This window comes from Sphaerodactylus townsendi, linkage group LG05 (assembly GCF_021028975.2).
Source record: "Sphaerodactylus townsendi isolate TG3544 linkage group LG05, MPM_Stown_v2.3, whole genome shotgun sequence".
NCBI classification, from domain to species: Eukaryota; Metazoa; Chordata; class Lepidosauria; order Squamata; family Sphaerodactylidae; genus Sphaerodactylus; species Sphaerodactylus townsendi.
In genome coordinates, this window is record NC_059429.1 from 93,504,593 (window position 1) to 93,527,772 (window position 23,180).

Genomic DNA, 23,180 nt, shown 5'->3' on the forward strand with positions numbered 1-23,180 from the left:
TGTCATGAAGGAAGAACCCAATGTAGAAAGACTGGTATACAGGTTTACTTAGAAGTAACCATACTTTGAAAGAAAATTACTAAACTGTAAAGAATCCAACAACCTTCTGAGAACTCATCTGTTTCTTATTGTATGACTTATCCAATCTATCTAGTTTTCAGCTGGAAAAAATCCTACATTTCAGCCATTTAGAAAAAGCTTTCACTTCCTATTAAGCAAAAACTGGCCTATTAAAAAATTCACTCTTAAAAAAAAGAATCTAGCAAGAGCATGCAAAAAACAAATTCTTCCCAAGAGTCATTTCTACACACAATATGCTATAGCTAAAGATTAAACTGCCACAAACTGTCCAAAAAATGTTGATAGGATCATGTTTTCCTGGCTAGTGGCTCTGTTCTCACAGTTAAAGGGGTAGGTGGGTCTCCCTAAAGAGGTGAGCAATTCCTAGGAGAGTCAGTAGTCCTGCACTCCTTTCATTTTTTACCCAATTACTTTTCATACTGAGTTTTGCACATAGTTGCAAATAGCCCAACTTTCATTTGGAAGTCAAAGCAATGGGGATTTTTCCTTGGGCTACATGCTTGTCCATATGTACAGATGAGGATTTTAGGCAAACAAGCTCCTGATGTTCTCCAAGATTCTCTTCTGAAGTTCATAACAAACGGACCATAAGGGACGCCTTGAGTACATATTGTCCTTGGCCTTGGGCAAAAAGGAAGCAAAGCAATCACTCTTTTCTTTTCCTTGGGGAGATTCAAACAATCATTGAAGTGTTATAGTTAAGGCAGCAAATGCACTTACTTTAGGGACATGAGGGTTAAATTCAACAGCTCTGTGAATTGCTTCTACAGCATTAATCTCTGCTGTACTAAGTCCTCTTCTTGAAGCTGTTTCTGGAGAGAACCTGCAGAAACACCCAAAAGCTTGATAAATTTCTAAAACCAAGAACAGTGTAGTCTCTTACCTTTTTCAAGATAAACTAAAAGGAAACATATCTAAATAAATTGGGTTGGCAAACCTGAGATGCAAGACTTCAGTCCTACAAACCAATTAGTGCTGCTTCAGGCATAGATTAGATCTGATTCATAGAGAGGACAATTGGTATTGTCTGCAACTACATCCAGAAGATAGCTGTTCCACATGTAAAGATAAATGCATACAGTAGCTCCGTATGTAGATTTATCCCCTCCCTGCTTATGTGCCCATACTACTGATCTGCCAATATTCCATTGCTATATGAGAGTTTCTACGACCGGTTTGAAGATGTATTGGAAAACAGCACGAGGTGAGGAACCGTTTGCTTCATAGGGCAGCCTTTACCCAAGTGCACTTGCAAAAAGTCCTTGTGCAGTTATCCTTTTGAGGAAAGCATGCCTGGCTGTTCAAGCAAAGAAACACAACCGTGAAATCAGCATTCAGCCTCATCATATTGGAATAGTCAGACAGCAAACTTGCTGGAAACTTTCAATACCAACATTGTGATTATTTGTTTCACCATACACCAAGATCACTTATTAGTATGGGATGAGCTCTGTACCAAACATCATGTAACTCTCTGTTTGCTGGCCAGAGATATGGATATAAATCAAAACAATCAGATCAACAGTTTGCCATTAGCACCAGGTACCAAGTTATTATGTGAATCGGTTTATTTTAGAGTTCTTAAAACACACTTAGGATGGGCTGTCGCATCTGAAATTGACTTACCTATCTGAAACTGCTCTGGCCTTTAGAAGTGCTGCTGTATAACATATTGCTGCAGATTTTGGAAGGCTGATATCTATGAAACAATAAACGGTTGCATTTAGATTCTAAAGTGAGAAACATTTCAAAATCACTACCTCTGAATATAACAATTTGCATTTGGGATATTTTATACAATAGAGATATCCTGAACTCTCCCTTCTGACATGATTTCTGCTAATGTACTGTGTGCAATGTTTCTAACAATCAAGATGAACTCAAAATTTTTGCCAAAGGAAAAATGCAACATTTAATATTTGTGAATTGCAAACAGTTACGCCTTTTAATACTTAGCACATATATATTGTTGCCGTCTTAAAAAATGTTGAGTGGAGAAAGCAAACGCTACTGAAAACAAAAGACACTGTATCAACAAACCTGAGCCCTTCGGGGGAAGGGCGGTATATAAATCGAATAATACAATACAATTTGCACAGAAACCCACCCATACAAAATAGTAGGACTACCCAACAAATTTGGGTATAAAGTTAAACACAGAGGAGAAGCCTCAGAAGGATCCATTGGATACTCACCGTGAAGGGTCTTTCTACTGTAGGTAAGTGGGGCATCTTGTGTGGGTGTGATCTCGACCAATTGCAGAGAGGCAGGAAATGATGAAATTCTTCCATGTACTTCCTGTGAGGTCTTGGGGTCACCTTCTTCAGTACCCCCGCCTGGCATAGTAGTATAGCACTTAAGTAACAGGAACATATAACCAAAAACACGGAAGGAAAAACAACGGCTCGGCAATAACTAGGATCACTAGAACAGTGACAACAACAACGACAACCCTAAACGTTGAACAGTCTGAAAACATGAATTTAGTTGATAACTGAGAGAGTAACATCGGGAAACAAATGGAACTAGGGAGGGCCAAGATGCCCCACTTACCTACAGTAGAAAGACCCTTCACGGTGAGTATCCAATGGATCCTTCTACTGTAGGAGTGGGGCATCTTGTGTGGGACCTCCCCGAGCAGTGTCCCGAATTCGGGTGGGTTTCATTAGTCCCCGATGATACTTTCCAGTACCCTTTTGCCAAAGGCTGATTCTGCCGAGGCCAGGGACCGAATTTTATAATGACGTATGAAGGTGGAAATGGAAGACCAGGTGGCAGCTTTGCAGATGTCTTCCACCGATGCATGATTTCGGAAGGCTGCGTTGGTCGCAGCATTGCGAACTGAGTGAGCTGTGACTCCCTGAGGGACCGGTAAGTCAGAAGCTTTGTATGCTTTGCATATACAGGCTTTCAGGGTACTACTGATTGCTGCCTTGGACATTTGCGCTCCCAAGTTGGGTGGGCTAATGTTGATGAACATACTCTCTGATTTGCGTAACTCCTCCGTTCTTATTATGTATGATTTTAAGGCCCGTCGCGCGTCCAATGTGTGCCACGATTTCTCTTTGGGATGAGAGGGGTTTGGCATGAAGTTGGGAACGACGATCTCCTGGCGCACGTGGAAAGGGGAGTTAACCTTCGGAATGAAAGTTGGATCTGTACGAAGACATAGTCTATCCTTTTGGACCATGTAGAATTTTGAGTTTATTGAAGAGTAGCGAAGTTCAGCCACTCTTCTGGCCGATGTTATTGGGTAATTAAGAATAACGTTTTCATTCTTACCCATTTGATGTGTACAGTTTGAATGGGTTCAACGGGGACCTAGTGAGTGCCGACAGGACAGCGTTCAGGCGCCAAGAGGGGAACCTGTGGACTACCGCAGGTTGGGACAATTTTACCCCTCTTAGGAAGTTCAGAACGTCCGGATGTCTGGTGATGGGGGTGTCACCCACACAAGGGATGACGGTAGCAAGAGCTGCCAATTGTCTGCGTAAGGTGGAACACTTGAGTCCCATTGAGTAGTCCTGTTGCAGGAACTCCAAGATAACGGTGATGGATGGTTCCGTGGGGTCGAGTCGTTTGCGATGGCACCACCTGACGTAGGCCTTCCATGAACAGTTGTAGATATTGACCGTCGACCTGCGTCTGGCTGTTAAGATTGTAGATGTGACTTCTTCTGAGTACCCCTTTATCCTGAGGTTTGCCCGTTCCAGAGCCATGCGGTCAGCTTGAACCAAGCGGGATCGGGATGTATGATGGGGCCCTGCGTCAGGAAGTCGGAAGTGATTGGCAGAGTCAGTGGTTCTGCGATGGGCAGTTCCAGGATGGTGGTGAACCAGGGTCTCCTGGGCCATCTGGGGGCTACAAGGATCACCAAACGGATATGATCCCTGCTGCAGGAGCGAGGATCAGGGGAAAAGGAGGAGTACAGAGAAGATTTGGAGGCCATATCGCGTTCAGGGCGTCCGTTGCTACTGCCTGTGGATGGTAGTGTCGGGTCATGAACTTTGGAAGTTGATGGTTCTTCTGAGAGGCGAACAGGTCTACCTCCGGAGTGCCGAAGGTGTTGCATATCTTGAAGAAGACCCGTGGATCGAGTCGCCATTCGGTTTCGCACAGATTCTGTCTGCTGAGCCAATCCGCCTCTAGATTCTGGACTCCTCTGATGTGTAGGGCTTCTAGCGATACCAAGTTCTCCTCGGCCCATCGGAGGATTTTTGTTGCTTCCGAGTGGAGCCTTGCTGATCTGGAGCCGCCCTGGTTGTTGATGTACATCTTTGCGGCAACATTGTCTGTTCTTATGATGACATGTTGGTGACGAATTTGTGGCCGGAAATGTTGAAGGGCAAGGAAGATCGATCGAGTTTCCAACATATTGATGTGGAGCCGAGATTCTTCCGGAGACCAAGTTCCCTGGACATACATTTGACTGAGTGTGGCCCCCAGCCCTGAAGGCTGGCGTCTGTGAAGACTTGAGCTCGATGAGCATGTAGATAACGTTTTCCCCGTCTGAGGTTGGAGCGGTTCGTCCACCAGAGAAGGCTGAGACGGACTCTTGGGGGTATGGTCAATTTTCTGTCTTTCTTGGCAATAATGTCCAGCTGGTATGCACGGAGGAATCGTTGGAGCGGTCTCACGTGAAAACGTGCCCACTGGGTCAGGTCGATTACTGAGATGAAGGTTCCCAGCAGACTTGCCAGTTTTAGCAAGGACGATCTTCTGTTGGACATAACTAGTAATGTCGTTTTCCTGATTCTTTCTACCTTCTCTTCTGGTATGAAAAGGGAGTCTTGTACCGTGTCCAGCACTGCGCCTAGGTGTTCTAGCCGTGTGGAGGGAATGAAAGAGCTTTTTTCTTTGTTTACGATAAAGCCATGCTGTGCTAGGGTTTCTTGAACTACCTCGATGTCGGCGATGGCCTTGGGGATGGAGCGTGAGCGAATCAGCAGGTCGTCGAGGTAGGGGTAGACGTGTATCCCCTGTTCCCTCAGCATGATGACTGGAGCCAACAGTACCTTGGAGAAGGTTCTTGGGGCCGTGGCTAGTCCGAATGGCAACGTCTTGAATTGATAATGTTGATCCTGTATGGCGAATCTCAGGTACTTTCTGTGAGAGTTGTGAATAGGGATGTGCAAATAGGCTTCGGTCAGATCTAACAAAGTCAGCAGATCTTGATGGCGAAGAGTTGCCGTGATAGACCGAAGGGTTTCCATCCTGAATTTGGGGACCCGAATGAATTTGTTGATGCGCTTCAGGTTGAGGATTGCTCTCCAGTCCCCATTTCTTTTGGGGACTGTAAAGAAATGTGAATATGTCCCTGAGAAACGTTCCGCTGTCGGTACAGGTTCGATGGCTTGGATCTTGGTTAGGTGGGAAACCGCCTCCAGAGTTCTGCTGGCTTTGGCCGGATCCTTTGAGAGCGGCGAAATGAACAGGTGGTGATGTGGAATAACGTTGAATTCTATCACATAACCTGTGGAGATGACTTCCTTTGTCCACCTGTCCCCGTGGTTTCCCTGCCAACGGTGCTGAAAGTGTTGGAGACGGCCTCCCACCGGGATGCTTTGATCGTCATTGCTTGTTCTTATTGGAGTTGAAGGACTTGCCCGGCTTGTTGTATTGTTTGAAGGACTGTTTGTAGTTCCGAAAGGAATGTTGATTCTGCCAGTGTGGTCTTTGCCCGTCTCGTTGCGTGCGGGGTAAGGATTTGTGGGACCGGAAGGTAAACTTGCTGTTGGTAGAGGACCTGTGCCGGTGCCCGGACAGATTTTGGCATCGTCTTTTTGTTGTCCTTGGTTTGGACAAGGACTTCATCCAATTCTTTGCCAAATAGGGCCCCTCCATAGTATGAATAACCAGCCACTACGTGTTTAGATTGTATGTCCGCTTGCCATGGGCGAATCCAGGCGTTGCGTCTTGCTATCATGTTAGAGGCTAAGGATCTCGCTACCAGTGACATGGCGTCGAAGGTGGCATCTGCTATGAAGGAATTGGCAGAAAGGACCCTTTCGATGCCTTCTCTGATGCCTTTTGCTTCGACTGGAATCATCTCCAGGAGACGTTTGAGCCACACCATGGAGGCTCTGGCCACTGTGGAGGAGGGCGTAAGAGTTTTGATGGCTGCTGCCAACCACTCATGGGATCTACGAAGCGCTGCTTCAGACCTCCTATCAAGCGGGTCCTTGATATTGCCCTCCCCCTCTTTGGCTACCAGTGCCCCGGAATGTAGGATGGACACAGGGGCATCAACTGGAGGATTCTGGAGGAGGACGTGAAACTGCTGAGGCATCAGATATTTTTTCTTAAAATTAGGGGGGCAAGCCCTTGTGGGCAGTGGGATTGAGCCATTCCCTATGAATCCTTTTAACAAAGCATTCAGGAACAGGGAAATACTTGTCGCCCTCCCTATCAGCTGAGGGAAGTAGGATGATGTGCCTTTTGGATAGCCCTTGATTGGCTTGTTGGAAGCGTTAATGGAAGGCTGGGGAATTTGTTCTTCCGCGTCCTCAGGGTCGCGTAAATCCAGAGCGGAGATAGTTTTAGAAATTAAGGATTGGATTTCTTCCAGTTTAAAGAACTGTATGGATTGTTCTACAGCTGGCTCAGGGGTTTCCTCTGTGTCAGAGAATTTTTCTCCCCCATCAGAGCCGTCTAAACTGGATAATTCTTCTTCCCTCCCTCATTAGGTAGGGGCTAAGGGGTCCCTTCTGTAGGAGCCGGAGTCCTCTCGGTGGGGACTGCTTGGGATCTATGGGACCGAGTAGAGTGAGGCCGGGCATTAGCTGTTTTTTGATCTATTGCATCAAGAGCTTTGTCTATTTCCCTTCTAAGGAACTCAGCGAAACTGCAGGGCGTTCATCCAGGAGGAGGCTGGAGTTAACTGCCCAGGGTTAGAATCTCCGGGTTCAGGATCGGGTGGGTCTTGCCTGTTAGGGGCACAGGGAAGAACCAGTTGATCGGGGGGCCCGCTTGAGGTGTAGCACGACTGCTCCGAGGCCCTGGGAAGGCCGGAGGAGTCGGCTATGGAGTCTCCGGTTAAGGACGCACCCTGGGAAGGCGCTAGACTCCCGGCCGTTTTAGTCTTTTTCTTGGCGGGTTGGGATGACTGCGCATGCTCGGAGGCGCCAGATTTTCCCGCTGGCCTGCGTTGCGGTGTACATTTGAGTGGAGCTTCTCCCCCCTTCTTTATGGCTGCCTGACTTTGCGGAGCGTGTGCGCTCCGCCGCGGAGCCAACAAAGGTTTCGCGTTCGGGCGAAAAGGACCTCGCGTCCATGATTAACTGTCTATTTGCCAACATTCTATTTGCCAAGGGGTGGGGGAGGGGTGGGAGGGAAGGAAAGCGGTTGCTTTCAGCGGCGGCTAGACTACTCTTCCCCAAGCCGGATCGCGCTTACTCACCCCTCTAAGGACTTCAGACAAACACAGACTGACACAAACAGACTACGAATAGGGTTTTTTGCCAGAGCCAAAAAACGCGTCTGCTCTCTGCAGAGGCAGGAAAATACTGAAGAAGGTGATCCCAAGACCTCACAGGAAGTGCATGGAAGAATTTCATCATTTCCTGCCTCTCTGCAATTGGTCGAGATCACACCCACACAAGATGCCCCACTCCTACAGTAGAAGGAAACACTTCTTCACGCAACGTGTGATTGGTGTTTGGAATATGCTGCCACAGGAGGTGGTGATGGCCACTAACCTGGATAGCTTTAAAAGGGGCTTGGACAGATTTATGGAGGAGAAGTCAATCTATGGCTACCAATCTTGATCCTCCTTGATCTCAGATTGCAAATGCCTTAGCAGACCAGGTGCTCAGGAGCAGCAGCAGCAGCAGCAGAAGGCCATTGCTTTCACATCCTGCATGTGAGCTCCCAAAGGCACCTGGTGGGCCACTGCGAGTAGCAGAATGCTGGACTAGATGGACTCTGGTCTGATCCAGCAGGCTAGTTCTTATGTTCTTATTGATTGATCTGTCATCTAAGCAGATCAGGTCAAGATTAGTTCATAATGAATCAAGTCCATATCTCCAGTTAATAAGAAAATAGAAGTTGCAAAAATTTGGCCATATATAAGAACAGCAGCAGAGAATGCAACACTGACATTTCCCCCCAACTTTAGATCTCACTAGGCCATTTTAAAAGAACCAGGACAAGAAAAAAATGGCAAAGATAGATTGGTAAACAAGATACATTTAGATCACTGGCTAATTAATAGACTAATATTACAAACAGCCTGGGATATCTCCACACAACACGGGGATACCGAGGGCTGCCAGCTCTGGGCTGGGAAATTCCTGGATTTTGGGGTGAAGCCTGGGGAGAGAAGGGATCTTAGTGAGGTATAATGCCACAGAGTCCACCCTTCAAACGGTCATTTTTCCCAGGAAAACTAATCTGTTGTTCAGCTGTGTGATGGAGAGGTGGTTTGTTCTGCTTTAGAAAAGAAAAACAGCCATGAAGCTGTTTTGATCCTAAACCTATGGAAATGCTGTTCCAGCATCCAGTAATTTTTCAAGGGCGGGGCGGGGGAGAATGGGAGAGAAACACATCAAAAGAGAGTTCAGGCCTGCCTCAACAAAAAAGCAGAAAGTGTGAACGATAGTACTGCCAGTAATTTTGGCAGGATGGTTTAGTTCTATCTCTTAGAGAGGATAGAGTGCGTGATAGTTAAGCCTGTTTCTGGTGATGAGCAGATCTTGTACCCTTTGGTTGGAATCTTGAGAAAGGGCAGGCTCATGTGGGTGGAATCCTGTGTGTATAAAAGGACCCACCTAATGACTACCTAGTAAAAGTCTGTACCTGCAGGCACTAAAGAGAATTCAAACCATACTCTGAAGCCATAAGTAGCTTAAACTTGTGTCCCTTCGTCGGGTTGCTCCTTTGACTATCTGAAGACCTGTGCTGCTGATCAGTTCTTTAAAAACAACTTGTAAATAAATAAATATTCTTTGTTATTTACACATAACTCCTGATTCAGTGTCTTCTGTGTTCTTTACGCTCACCACAATATTTACCTCACAACAGCAAACCAAAGCCTTTATGCTTGCTAACTTAAACATCTGGAAACTGAAGGGAAGTTTTACAGTGCTAAATAAACCTGGTTCCACAAAATCATAACAGATTGTAGGGGTACCCTCAGTTGATAGAAAAGGCTTGTCACAGGTTGTAATTCAGGGAGATCACCAGGCCTCCCTGGAGGCTGGCAACCCTGGCAGTGACGAGGACAATCTCCACATTAACAGAACAATCATATGTAGAGTTACTTCAATTTGGGCTTAGAAAGCATAACTCAGCATAGGATGACACCTAATAGCATTTATGTATACCTACCATCATACTTTGCCAAGACTGCTTGGACATCTGCATAAGCCTGTAGTTCCAGAAGGGCCTCTAATAGGTTTTCATGAATATTCAGTACACTTAGGAGAGGAAACTCTTTCATTAACTGTAAAAGAGGAGAGAGAAATTCATTAACAGGTTACAGAAGTTACTACTTTACAACCCCACCTTAGCATGTCAGACCCTCTGAGTAAACAAGCATACAGTCATTCTGTAAGATTGTAACTTATCAATTTCACTAATCAATCAAACTGAATGGTAAGGGTGCCTTATAGTCAACACAATAGAAGACAAAATCAAGGGGCTCCAGGATACTGTTTTTCTGCAAAGCAGTATTGAAAGGGGAGCCATCCCAAGTTTTCCCCACTCTTCTCCCCCCCCCCCCCACTTTTCTTTTTTTATTATTGGATTTCCAGATCAAACTTTCTGTTTCACACACACAGTCCCCACCTGGGCAAAAGCTTGACTTGCTCTCAATGACTACTTTTCCCTCTGTAAAGAGAATCTGTGGATTCAAGCAATGGCAGAGGCAAAACATGATTCTTTCCCATATTTTCCAATATTAAAAAAAACTTATGTACTTTATGAGAAGAAAACTTGTAAAAGGAAGACTTAAGTTTGCAATTCCATGTGATATACAGAGATTTAGTAACATAACTTACAGCAAGAATAAAATTCACTCCACTGATTTGTTCAGAAGAAATCACCCATTTCTACAAGCAGTATAAAAGCGTGAGCTTGTACTTCACATATGCAGCCACTATAACTTTTATAATTTTCAATAAGCATTTCAGAGGATTGGCAATGACAAAAATGCTACATCTGAACTATTTGAGCTTTGGATTCATTGCATATAGAAATGAACAATTCTGGAGGAATGGGGGGGGGGACTCACAATGTTGGTTGGTTTGACCTTGAAGAATACACAGTGTGGTAATCAATCATTTTCCTTAAGGAAAATCATAATGGGGTATACAACACTTTTGGAAGGCTGTCAACCTAATTTATCAGCATAATTGAGAACAAGGCAGACAACACACACTTCCAGCAACTCTAAGAAATTCAGTTTTTAGATAACCAAATAAGCAAAGTCTAGACTGGTATTCAATACTATGACTCTGATGTTCTACAAAACATTTACTGTAGTAACTGTGACGTCTATAATTAAGATAAAAGCCAGAGGGAAATATTAGGGATGCCACCTTTAGGCAGCAATTAAATTGGTAATTTTAAAACAATGTGAACGAAGAACTTCAAAAACAGCACCTGGCAAGTGGTATCTCATTCAAGCAAGAGGGAAGGCCTTTGTTAAGAAACCTGTCGCAAACTCTTCTGAGCTTCATCCAAGCTTATTAAAATGGTGCCCAGGGCTTGTCCTGGCTGTCTCACCCCACAGCCTTCAGTTGTACCCCCCACCCATTAGGAAGCACAACTGAGCACTGGCAAGCACAGCTTGCCCAGTCCCCATCTCCACATGGAAGTTGGATGTGGAGCCACATGGAGATTGGAGCAGCAAGGACCCATTTGAGCTTGCAGCCTAGAACTGGATTCAAGCCTCACTGAGGCCAGGCTCAGACTGAGCACACAGTTGGTCCTCCTCTACATTTGTACTTTTTGCTCTGCCCCCAAGCTCCACCTTATTGGGGGTGGAGCCAACAATATAAAAGTAGAGGAGGACAGGCTGTGTGTTCAGGTTGCTGCTGGCCTCAGAAAGGCTTGAGACCAGGGGCGTAATGAACATTGGGCAAAGTGGGCAGCTGCCCAGGGCACCACCTTATGGGGGGCATCAAAATGCAGGATTCATTTTTGGGTATTTTTAGTGGTTTTCAATTGTTGGCCTACAGGGGGTGCAGTTTTTAGGCTAGCGGCACCAAACTTTCAGCATATTATCAGGAGACTGTCCTTATGCTAACCTCCAAGTTTGGTGAGGTTTGGTTCAGGGAGTTCAAAGTTATGGACTCCCAAAGGGGGTGCCCCCATCCCCCATTGTTTCCAATGGGAGCTAATAGGAGATGGGGCTACAGTTTTGAGGGTCCATAACTTTGGCCCCCCTGAACCAAACTGCACCAAACCTGGGGGGTATCATTAGGGCAGTCTCCTGATGAGACCATGAAAGTTTTGAGACTGTGCCTTCAGAAATGTACCCCCATTGACAGCAATGCAGAAAACTCAATGCAGAACAAAGATTCTTGGGCAAATTTCTGGGATGTTCCTGCAAGGGGTGCATTTTTGGACGTATCAGCACCAAAATTTCAGGATGTCATCTGGAGACTGTCCTGATGGGACCCCCCAAGTTTGGTGCAGTTTGGTTCAGGGGGTCCAAAGTTATGGACCCTCAAAGGGGGTGACCCATCCCCCATTCTTTGCTAACTTTGGACCCCCTAAACCAAACTGCACCAAACTTGGGGAGTCCTATCAGGACAGTAGCATAAGGACAGTCTCCTAATGATACGCTGGAATTTTGGTGCTGATATGTCTAAAAATGCACCCACTGCAGGCACCAATGTCCTGGTGCAAAAAAAAATTTGGTCATGGTAGAGTGGCCACCCATGGGTGGGGGACGCATCCAACTCAAGTTTCGCCCAGGGCTACAGTTTGCCTCGTTACGCCCCTGCTTGAGACCAGCTGAGACCAGAAGCAAATGGTCCCTCTGAACTCCACTCTGAACTCCATGTGGAGTCGGGCAGGGAGCCTGGCCCTGAACTTGAATTCCTTGTGGCGTTTGGGAGTAGTCGGCCTTTAACTGTGCTCCAACCCTTAACAGTTCTCTTTCTCTATGCCAATGCATCCAAGGACAAAGAGAATATGTTATCTTCTACAAATATTTCATTTGTATGACTACCTAATTGTGAATCAATTTGCAATCAATGTAAACTAATAAAAATGATGCTTTAATTTAGTGACAGGCCTAAAAAAGTTCTCATAAAAATAATTAATGTTTAACTTTTTCTAATAAGTTAGATCATAGAAACAGAAAGTGAATACAAATGTAGACCTGTTCAGATTGCAACAGATTATCAATCTTAACTTTCTGTATAGATTAGTTCATTTTTTAAAAAAAGTTACTTACATCTCTCATCATTTTTACTGCTTCTTTAATTCTCCCAAGTTTTCTTGAACACATTGCTAGTCTTCTTTTCACGTATACCAGCACATTGGTGTCTCTTCCTGAAGAAGAAAATTACCTCCATTTATATGTCAACATGTTATGCTTTTTCCTGTCAGTTATTTCATTAGCCTGCTTTTCTTAAGTGGAAACAGGAATTTTGATAACATGAAAACCATGATAAGATCATAAACACAGTAGAATAACACAGCTGGACTGCTTTAAGAAAATGCCAATGAAAAAACAGAAGCAAATGTTATTGTTTAAACTCTTCTACAGCAGTGCATACTGCAAAGCTCTCTTCAATCTCTATCAACAGATCATTTCACAAGTGGGGCTTCACTCCTGAGAAAACACTACTTCTTGTCCCGGCAAATCATTGTACGGGTAGAAATACAGAGAGGAGCCAGACAATCTTAGCAGTCAGAGACATTAATGAAGGCAGGTCAAGACAACAAAGGATTTTTCTTCTGTAACTGTTTTCACAGAAATTAAGCATTTGTGTCAACAAATATGACCATCTGAGTTAAGTACCAACTCTGAAATAGAAAAGGAAGGGCAAAGAAAGTATAATATGGTAAACACCAGGGAGTAGGTATAGATTTTGGGGTGGATTATCCCCCACCCTGAAACAGCATCACTTTCAATATGGAGTAGTGGTTAAGAGCAGGTGCATTCTAATCTGGAGGAACTGGGTTTGATTCCCTGCTGTGCCACTTGAGCTGTGGAGGCTTATCTGGGGAATTCAGATTAGCCTGTGCACTCCCACACACGCCAGCTGTGTGACCTTGAGCTAGTCACAGCTTTTCGGAGCTCTCTCAGCCCCACCCACCTCACAGGGTGTTTGTTGTGAGGGAGCAAGGGCAAGGAGATTGTAAGCCCCTTTGAATCTCCTACAGGAGAGAAAGGGGGATATAAATCCAAACTCTTCTTCTTCTTCTAAACTAAGGACCTCAGATTCTCCCTTTAAATCCATGCCAAAGGGGGTGGATTTAAAAGGAGAATCTGGGGAAATTTGGGGGGTGCTTGCTGTCAGGGGTGCAATTGTTAAGCTAGCTGCACCAAACTTTCAGGGTATCTTTAGGAGTCTCTCCTAATGATACCACCCAGATTTGGTGAAGTTTGGTTCAGGGGGTCCAAAGTTATGGACCCTCAAAGGTGTAGCCCCCATCTCCTATTAGCTCCCATTGGAAACAATGGGGGAAGGGGCACCCCCTTTGGGAGTCCATAGCTTTGGACCCCCTGGACCAAACTTCACAAAACCTGTGTGGTATCAATAAGAGACTCTTCTGATAACACATCCCAGGTTTGGTGAAGTTTGGTTCAGGGTGTCCAAAGTTTTGGACCCCCAAAGGTGTAGCCCCCATCTTCTATTAGATCCCATAACTTTGGACCCCCTGAACCAAACCTCACCAAACCCGGGTAGTATCATCAGGAGAGTCCCCCAAACAATGCGCCCCCTGCAGGCCAAAAACCAAAAAAGCACTAAAATGTTTTAAAAACCCACAAGCGGAGGGGCGGAGTTTCGGACATGAATGGGGGGTTCAAACCAGAGAACCCCCCCCCTTACCTACATCCATGGTAAACACTGACAATACTAATTCAAAGAGCAAATTTAAATGAGCCTCTCATCCATGGATAGAGAACCAGAAAACTTTCCACACAGTATAACCTAAACAGCAAATTTACAACCTCATTTCATACTTGCTACTTCATCATGATAATGTAAGGTTGAGAAATCATTTGTGGGTTCAAATTAAAACATCACACACAAGGACCATCCAGTCCAACCCCTTGCCATGCAGGAGCACACAATCATAGCACTCATGACAAATGGCCATCCAGCCTCTGTTTAAAAACCTCCAAAGGCAGTGTATTCCACTGTCAAACATCCATTACTGTCAGGAAAAAGTCATTTTCAATGCTCTTCCAAATTTCCTTTTGGGAAAAATTGGAAAAAGTACTCAAGGGGGGAAAAAAGCAGAAAGATTTTTTGCTTTGTTTTTTTCACCTCCCTGGACCTCTACGTTTCTAATCCACTGCCGCCGCCACCCCCCACCCCCACCCCCGGAGAAAAATGAAGGGGATATTATCAGTGGGCTGTACCAAGACAGGGAAGAAGAGAAAGTCTTGCTCTGAAAAGCCCATGGATGGCTGGATACACACCCATGCTTCTAAAGTGTGCATAAAATTAGAACTTTGTTTTTGTGCTCATGTAGGTTTTAATTGCTTTTGAAGATAGCAACTGTTTCCCCGACACTTTAAAGAAGCCAGTCCAAAATCTTCAACTGTTTCAGAAAGGATCCTTACTCAGCTGAGCTTCATGTTGAGGACTTTGCGAACCAAAATGCTGGGACTTCCTATAAATGTTTTCTCCAGCTCTCAGAGCCTGCTTGAAATACTTCTCAGCATCCACTATTGTAGTTGCTTCTTCCTCAGCCAGGAGAACATATGCTGTTGCACACCTGCATGGGGGGAAAGAAGGAGAAGGTGGCAGTCAGACAGAAGCCTGCCAGGAGACTTATTTTGCATAGAAAGATATCTGTGGTTAGCAGTATTTCACCAGTATAGTAGCTGAACAAACTCAAACATAATCTTTGTAGATCAACTACAGCATGGAACACAGTTTCATTTAGAACACTAGTAAGCCACTGTAGTCCAAATAGAAATTTTCATGTAGAAGAGTTAAAACAAACATTGTTTCTTTCCATTACATACTCAGTTTCGGTTTTTGTCCAAGAGGATCAAAAACCTGAAGGTCATTTAAAAACTCAAATAAGAGTTCAGTCTCATCTGAACCATATGTTGAGAAATGGCAGCCTTGGTTTGATTACTTATCTCAAACAAACGATGTTAGTATACAGCCAGTACATTGTTGACGTAAGATGAACTTTATATTATGTATTATAATATGTTGAAATTGCTTTATACAGCTTAATCCTTGGTAAAAGTTTTAGTTACTGCATTGAGGTATTGTAATAGACAAGATATTGTATAAATTTAGCAGTATTAGGTACTTTTTTCCCCCTTTTTCTTTTTTAGTCCAACTAAGAAAGATTGGGTCTTTAGACCTTCAGGTTTAGATTTTTTTCTTTTTTTAAGGTCTAATGTCCTTTATTAACTATTTTCCTTTAAATACTTTCTTATTAATCAATAAAGTTGTTTAATTTTTTTCTTTTTAAGTGGGGGAATCTTCATAGGGGAAGTCAACCTTTTTATAAAGAATTAGAGGGAGGGTGGGAGGGCTGGGGAGGATGGGAATAATTGATTTTGAGTGAGTTAGTATAGAACTAAGACTGAGGGATGTAGGCCTACTTATATTTAAGAAAGTCTGAAGAAAGAATACAAGTTAGAATTTCAGAGAGAGCTAAAAGACTTGTGAAGCTTTGGTTTACCTTAGCACTTAACCACCACAATGCAAAAGGAAAATATTTTAGAAGAAGACTGCAGTTTACTTCAAAACTGAGTTTAGCTACCAAGGTTGTTTTAGCTGCATTGTTTGTTTTTGGCAGAGGAATACTAGACATTCCTTATGCCATTTGAAAACATTGATACATCAACCTGGGGCATAATCAAGCCAAAGTTAACTTAACTAATGCTTAACTTATGAAATTCAGCCATGATTAACTCTGGGCCACACATTTTTTTAAAAAAAACCCTCAGCTTTGCTAAGTGTAACATTTATGGGACTGTACCACTTCAGACTGCAAGATGGGAGAGCTGAATGTCTACACAGGCCCTCCCTTGTTTAAAAGTTCTCTGACATGCTAGGGATTGAAACATGAGGGGCATATTCAGATATTTGGTCTACCACCTACAATCTGAAGTTACATTAAAGATATGCATCCAAATATATTTATTATATCAGAGTGACAAGTGTATGGGTAGTCTGCATGAAATTACTGTACAGAATTGTGTGGCTTTGGCTTTCGTTCAGAAATGTCATTGATTCTTATGAACATACTTACTCATTATTTAATTCTAAAGCTTGATATGCTGCTTTGATTCGAGCCTGGGGATTCCTTTCCCGCCAGGCCTTCTGCATAACTATTGGAATGAATGGAAACAATCATATAAAAACTGATCACAACAGGAAATCTTAATACACACTATTCAAGAAAAGTAAAAGACATTAAAAACAGTCAATACCACCTGAATCAGTTCAACATAATACCCTTTATTCGACATACCTAGATCTATAATTCTCAACCAATACACAGAAAGGGACATTTAAAGACACTGACATGCAATAACGTTATCTCTGACTTGATCTGAAAATGGCTGTACCCAACAGTAAACATCTCCAGATTACAAACTCCAAGTAATCATAAACATTCTTCAGAGGAACGACACTTTTTAACCAAGTATGTTTAGGATTGCAGTGATTGGATACTAACTCTTTTGGAGTCAGGGTTCCTTTCAGAGCAGCTAGGGTTTTTTGTGACCAGAGATTAATCAAATCCAGCATTTTGGTTTAGAAATCAACAACTACTTGAAAAACATAGAACATTTTAATCAATTTAAAATATGCAGCATAATTTATCTTGCAGAAACAAAGCAGCAAGGAATGCCTGATAGTCATTAAAAATACATTTTGACCTAGAAAATTTGTTCAATAGATATATTAATTTTATTTTCTGGGACTATTTAGAAGTATTTCCATTCTACAAACATTATTCACCTTTCATTCTATCCTTCACAGAGGAAGAAAGAATACCTGCATCCGAAGGCCTAAGTGAATCTGTTTCACATGTGAAAAAAGTCTGATGATCCTGAGCAGACAAGTTCATGTCATAATATGTGAGTGGCTCCTTTCCAGTCACCCATGTGTATCTTCAAGAAAAGGAAAAAAGGCTGTATGAATGATTTATTGACATGTGCATTTAACTGGACAATTCAGTCCTGTCCCTATGCATAATTCCTAGCCCAAATAGGGATAGCAAAGCATGGTATAAAATATGGCTATTATTACATTCTTTCACCATTTAGGACTGCAGTCAGTCTTGGGACAAGCATTCACTACAAATTTCACAGTGGTGGACTTTTTGTGGTGGAGATGTGCATCATGACCCATTTTAGCTATTGTCTTTAGAAACTGATTTAGAAACTAGACTTAGAAACTGGTAAATTTGCTTTATACAGTACAGCAAGGATTTCAAGAAGACAGAAAAGAAAAAAATCTAGAAGAAATGCTCTAGATTGGGGTTCCCAATCTATTTGTACCTGTGCACACCTTTCAAATTCTGACACGGATAGTGGGAGCAACCTCAAAATGAGTGATACAGGAAGTAGAGTCGGCCACAAAATGGCAGCCACAGGGGGCAAAGCTGACCATAAAACATAGGGAATGAGGTAATACATCACTTTAATATTAGACATGCCAGGCAAAAGTTCTGTTTAATCTTTTTAAATGAACATATTATTTAAAAATATTGTTTTTTTTAAAAAACCCAGTGAAGATATTCCTGCTAGGATAGCAGCTGCTGCTGTAAAAACATTTTCAAAATCACAGTCAATCAGATCTTCAATAGTCAAAAAGATGAGGCTCTTCCACACAAAAGCCCGAACTGGTTTCTGCAGTTACAGATGTGCACAACCTTGGCTTCTTGCCATGCCTGGATGCCTTCCTTCATCTCTCCTCTCCCTCCCCCCCCCCCCCCCCGCACTTTCTCAAACAAAGTAACTCAAGTTAATTAGAAGTGACAAATGCAGCTAAAAAAGTCCCTGTCCCCATGGGATTCTGAAGTGTACTAAACACCAATTTAAAGTCCTGGTTTGTGGAGAAAAGCCTGTGCTCCCATATCCGTATTGAGATCATTTCTCACTTGGATTATCAGTATGAGACACATGAACCAGCAATAAGCCAGGAAAGTGGACATTTCAGTTAATAGTGGCCTCTGAATGCAACCATAGCCTTTCCAGTCCTATTCCTGGATTAGATTCCACTATTTTGTTTTCTATTAATGTACTAAAATCTTTATAACCCCATCATCCTTCATTTTACGAATAGCAAAAATTCTAAAAGCCGACAGAATACCTGCTATATTCTGCTCCTCTGAACAGATTGAGGGGGTTTCTCCATACTTTGCACTCTGGAAAAAAAAGAAACAGTGCTTAATTTTAAGTGTCTGCAATTCTGTCTTAATAGATATTGACCTTCACATTGAGGATAAAATATACTACTTCCTCTACCACAGCTTCAAGTGAGTAGAGTTGTCCTTTCACAGAACACACAAACCCAGAGATTCTCAGAAATCCATAAAGTACATGTGGGAGGTTTACATGCAGAAAATATGATGCTACTAAATCTTACAGCATTGGGACTTGCCAGAATTCTAGAAAACAAGCAGTACTAAACCTCCCCCACTCCCAAATTCCCACTTTTATTCAACTTCTCTTATTTTAATTACCTTTAGCAAAAAAAAAAAACGTCATTATGTGCCACAAAGGAAAGAATTACTGGTCACAGTTTTAGGACAATTATGATGAAGTCAGAAGCAATCACCTGATAAATTTTGCCTGTTTGTGTCATTTTCTCCATTAGTGGCAGAGAAACTTGACTGAGGAGAAGCATTGCTCTCTGCTCCTCCGATCAATGGTCGCAAATGACTCACAGATACCTGTTCAATGAAAGAAGTGCCATATTTTCTGAAATACCACCATTCAAATACCTGCAATAAGAAACAGAAAAAAAATGTATTTACTTAATTTATAGTCAGCCTTCCTTGTGGATCCTCCAGGTTGATTACAACTAAAAACAATGCAGTTAGAACCGTATGAGATCACAGAACCAACAAAGAATGCACCAATACAAACAGTAAAGCAATATTATGATGTATAATTCAGAACACGACCATAGAAAACTTACAGTGCAATCCTACACAGAGTTACATCTTGTTACATCCATTTCGGTCAACAGATTTATAAGACCGTCTGTTTAAGAGTGCTCCAGAAGGCTGCAATACTAAGAACACTTTCCTGGCACAGCCAGATGTGAGTCCAGCAGCAACTTTGAGAATCAAAGCTCCCTTCGTCAGATCCCCAGGGGTGTAATGTCCATTGGGTAAGGTGGGCAGCTGCCCAGGGCATCACCTTGTGGGGGGCATCAAAATGCAGGATTCGTTTTTGGGTATTTTTACTGGTTTTCCATTTTTGGCCTACAGGGGGCGCAGTTGTTAGGCTAGTGGCACCAAATTTCCAGCGTATCATCAGGAGACTGTCCTTATGCTACCCCTCAAATTTGGTGAGGTTTGGTTTAAGGAGTCCAAAGTTATGGACTCCCAAAGGGGGTGCCCCATCCCCCATTGTTTCCAATGGGAGCTAATAGGAGATGGGGACTACAGTTTTGAGGGTCCATAACTTTGGCCCCCCTGAACCAAACTGCACCAAACTGGGGGGTACCATTAGGGAAGTCTCCTGATGAGACCATGAAAGTTTTGAGACTGTGCCTTCAGAAATGTGCCTCCCCAGCATGCAACCCCCATTGACAGCAATGCAGAAAACTCAATGCAGAACAAAGATTCTTGGGCAAATTTCTACGATGTTCCTGCAAGGGGTGCATTTTTGGATGTATCGGCACCAACATTTCAGGGTATCATCTGGAGATGATGGTACCTCCCAAGTTTGGTGCAGTTTGGTTCAGGGGGTCCAAAGTTATTGGACCCTCAAAGGTGCCCCCATCTCCTTAGCAAAGAATGGGGAATGGGGCACCCCCTTTGAGGGCCCATAACTTTGGAGTGGCTGCTCATGGGGGGGGGGGATCCAACTCAGGTGTTGCCCAGGGCTACATTTTGCCCAGGGCTGCCTCGTTACGCCCCTGCAGATCCCTATTGACAAAAGGAGCTTTGAATTGGAAAAAGTTATAACCAAAAATCTTGTTGATCTCTAAGGCGCTTTTGAGCTCCAATGTAGATGTCCTTCTGCAGACCAAAACAGCTACCCTCTGAAGAAAGTCTCACTGAATAAAATAGGACTTATTTCTGAGGAGACCCAATTAGGCTTGCTTCCTTAGGCGGTAATCCTCCTTCCTAAGGGTAAGCCCCAGTGGAGTAAAATAGAAATTAATTTTGAGTAGATATGCTTAGAATTGCCCCCGTAGTCACTTAAATCTCTTACTGAAAAAATAACAGATGGATTAGTTATGGTCTAGTTAAGCTTCTTTCTGCAAAAATATAACAGTGTGCTCATAAATGATGATGGAAAAGCTCTCATTTTACTTCAGTAAGCACATTGGCAGGAGTTATGGATGTGAACACTAGAGGACGACAACACATATTATGTGCTACACAGTGATTCAGCTTTCAAGAACTATGCTTGTTTATACATATTGTAGGAAATAGTACAGCAATTATCCCACACAGTAATTTGTTCTCCACCCCCAACCCCCAGGCTTAAAATTGCTGGAAATTTGACATCACTAACTCTCCTTTGTGTTTGAGGCATGGCTGAGCCATAAAACCCTTTCCAGACTAGGCTCCATGCTTCTAGAGCACAACTAGAAAGGGTACTCCACTGCTCTTATAGTTGCTCCTTGCAGTTTTACAAGCCTTTAAAAGCTGACTTGTCAGGTGGTGGTGTGACAATACAAAACCACATCAAAAGGAATCAAATGGTTGGATTTTCTGTACAAGAGCACCACCTACAGTTCAACTGGTATATCAAAGGTAACTTTTATCTACCGGTTAAAATGGCTTGAATACAGTTTAATTTCTATATAATCTGTGGCTTTACACAAAAATGTTTAATGTTATCTGTTCTTTTAACTGCCTGCCCCAAGAGGTTAAACTGCTTTTTAAAAGATGCAAACACACCTAGGCTACTGTATTCCCAGTAACAGAAAAAATAGTCCCGTCCCCCCCAAGAAAAGTTAACTCCAGTCTTCAAAGCAAGACAGCACTGTTCCCAACCCTAATTAATTAACTTGGTATCTAAGTGGACATCCTGAAAGGCAGGCCAAAGATCCTAGCAATGCAACACTGATGTGATGTCTGAAAAGTGTTCTCTTAGATACTTATTTTAAGTTTTGTTTTACTGGGATCACTTTATTGATGCTTCCTGTTCTACAGAATTAACACAACTACTTATATTCCAATCAGAGGTAGTAAAGTGAGGAAGTTACTTACAAATATCAATCCGGAGATCAAAGAGGAAGTCCCCGTAAGTGCAACATAGAATTTTGGAGTCAACGTGCTCAAGAAGACAGTCACTGTCAAGTAAAAAAAAGTAGCTTTGTCAATCACTGTATCTGCCTCAACAATAACGATTTTGGCTTCTTGTGCCAGCAGCTCTGGAGCAGCATGGACCCCATGACCCTGGACTGGCAGCATCTTGTGAGAGAGCTTGCATCAGTTTTAAATGGGGACAGAGTCTGCACAAGCTCAGCTTTGAGCATCACATGGATCTCCAGACACAGTAATTGCATATTCAGCAGGTAGCAATGCTCAAACATTTACTGAAATCTTCTTCTGTATTAAGATTAGTAAATGGTGCTAGACAATTGTAGAACAACAATGAGAATACAATTAGTAGCTTTTCTAATGCAAGAATCAGCCTTAGCATCTATATATCTAATTCCCAACTACGACCCCTATGATCCATGGAAACTAAAAATGGCAAAGGGAGGGCAATCTGCAGATGGAGGGAGTGGGTGGGGAGGGAAGTCTCAGCATGCTGGCCTGGAGCAGTCCCAGGCGAGTTGCGGAGGAAGCCTCAGTGTGCCCACCTAAACTGCTCTGGGCGAACCGCTAAGAACAGGGCTGTTGGGAGGGATGTCTCAGCATGCATGCCCAGACTGTTCTAGGTAAGCCACTGAAAACCAGGGGGGGGGGGGGGGGGGGGAGCCTGCACAGAAAGGGGATTGGGGTAAAGGGAGGAAGCCAGGGTCTCCCAAAATGGGATAGCAGCTTCCACAAGATTCTTCAAGGTCTGGTTGTTGCATCACATTTCAAGAAATGGAAGCAAATAGTACAAACAGCTGAAGACAGAAACAAGATTTTAACTGAAACACTCCTGTATACCATATCTAGATAGGTGTGCAGTTCAGATAAATCAAGTAACTAAGGTTTGCAATGAATTGTGGAAGAGATTAATTTCTGAGTCACAAACGAGGGACATCATTTAACTACTAAGCAGTTTTTATTTCTCATGAATGCAGTCTATGATTGCAAAGAACAGACCTCCAAGTGTAAATGCACAAAACAAAGATTGCAAGTTTCCGTTCACAGAGCTCAAACTTTGACCCCCTAACATCACTAAATACAGCAGAGAAACAACAGAGGAAGGAAAATCTGCGGACAAAATTAAAAAAATAGTTTACATACACTTAGTTACACAGTAGCCTCAGAGTATCTCCTAAAGATGTGTTTTGTATCACCATCTAAAATTCAGTGATAACTATGCCATTAATGGGAACTTTTTAAAGTTATACTTTGCAGAACTCCTTCTCAAGGGAGGCCCACCATTGTCCATCATTAGTGAGGGTTAAGATTGCAAGTTAGGAGACAGTTACCCTGACGGCACTTGGGACTAATAGTTACCATATACTCCTGCTCCACTATTTTTTAAAAAAGACCATCACTCCCAAGAACAGGAGGCAGCATGGCCCAATGGTACAGCACACAGAAGATTCCAGGTTCAGTCATGGGTATCTCCACTTAAA

The 23,180-nt window shown here is 43.1% G+C and overlaps 1 protein-coding gene across 2 annotated transcripts in view; it reads right to left on the minus strand.

Annotated features, from left to right (window-relative positions):
- Nucleotides 1–23,180, minus strand: part of ST7L (suppression of tumorigenicity 7 like) — a 61,852-nt gene that overhangs the window by 32,459 nt on the left and 6,213 nt on the right. Inside the window, exons 2-11 of one of the 2 annotated variants that reach the window (XM_048499021.1) lie at nt 21,646–21,728; nt 19,029–19,194; nt 18,561–18,615; nt 17,205–17,356; nt 16,492–16,570; nt 14,834–14,988; nt 12,488–12,585; nt 9,409–9,523; nt 1,708–1,780; nt 802–904 (exon numbers count right to left, since the gene is read on the minus strand). In XM_048499021.1, the coding sequence (XP_048354978.1) occupies nt 802–904; nt 1,708–1,780; nt 9,409–9,523; nt 12,488–12,585; nt 14,834–14,988; nt 16,492–16,570; nt 17,205–17,356; nt 18,561–18,615; nt 19,029–19,194; nt 21,646–21,728 (1,079 nt within the window). The remainder of the gene's footprint in view (nt 1–801; nt 905–1,707; nt 1,781–9,408; nt 9,524–12,487; nt 12,586–14,833; nt 14,989–16,491; nt 16,571–17,204; nt 17,357–18,560; nt 18,616–19,028; nt 19,195–21,645; nt 21,729–23,180) is intronic. The other variant, XM_048499022.1, reaches the window with a different exon arrangement.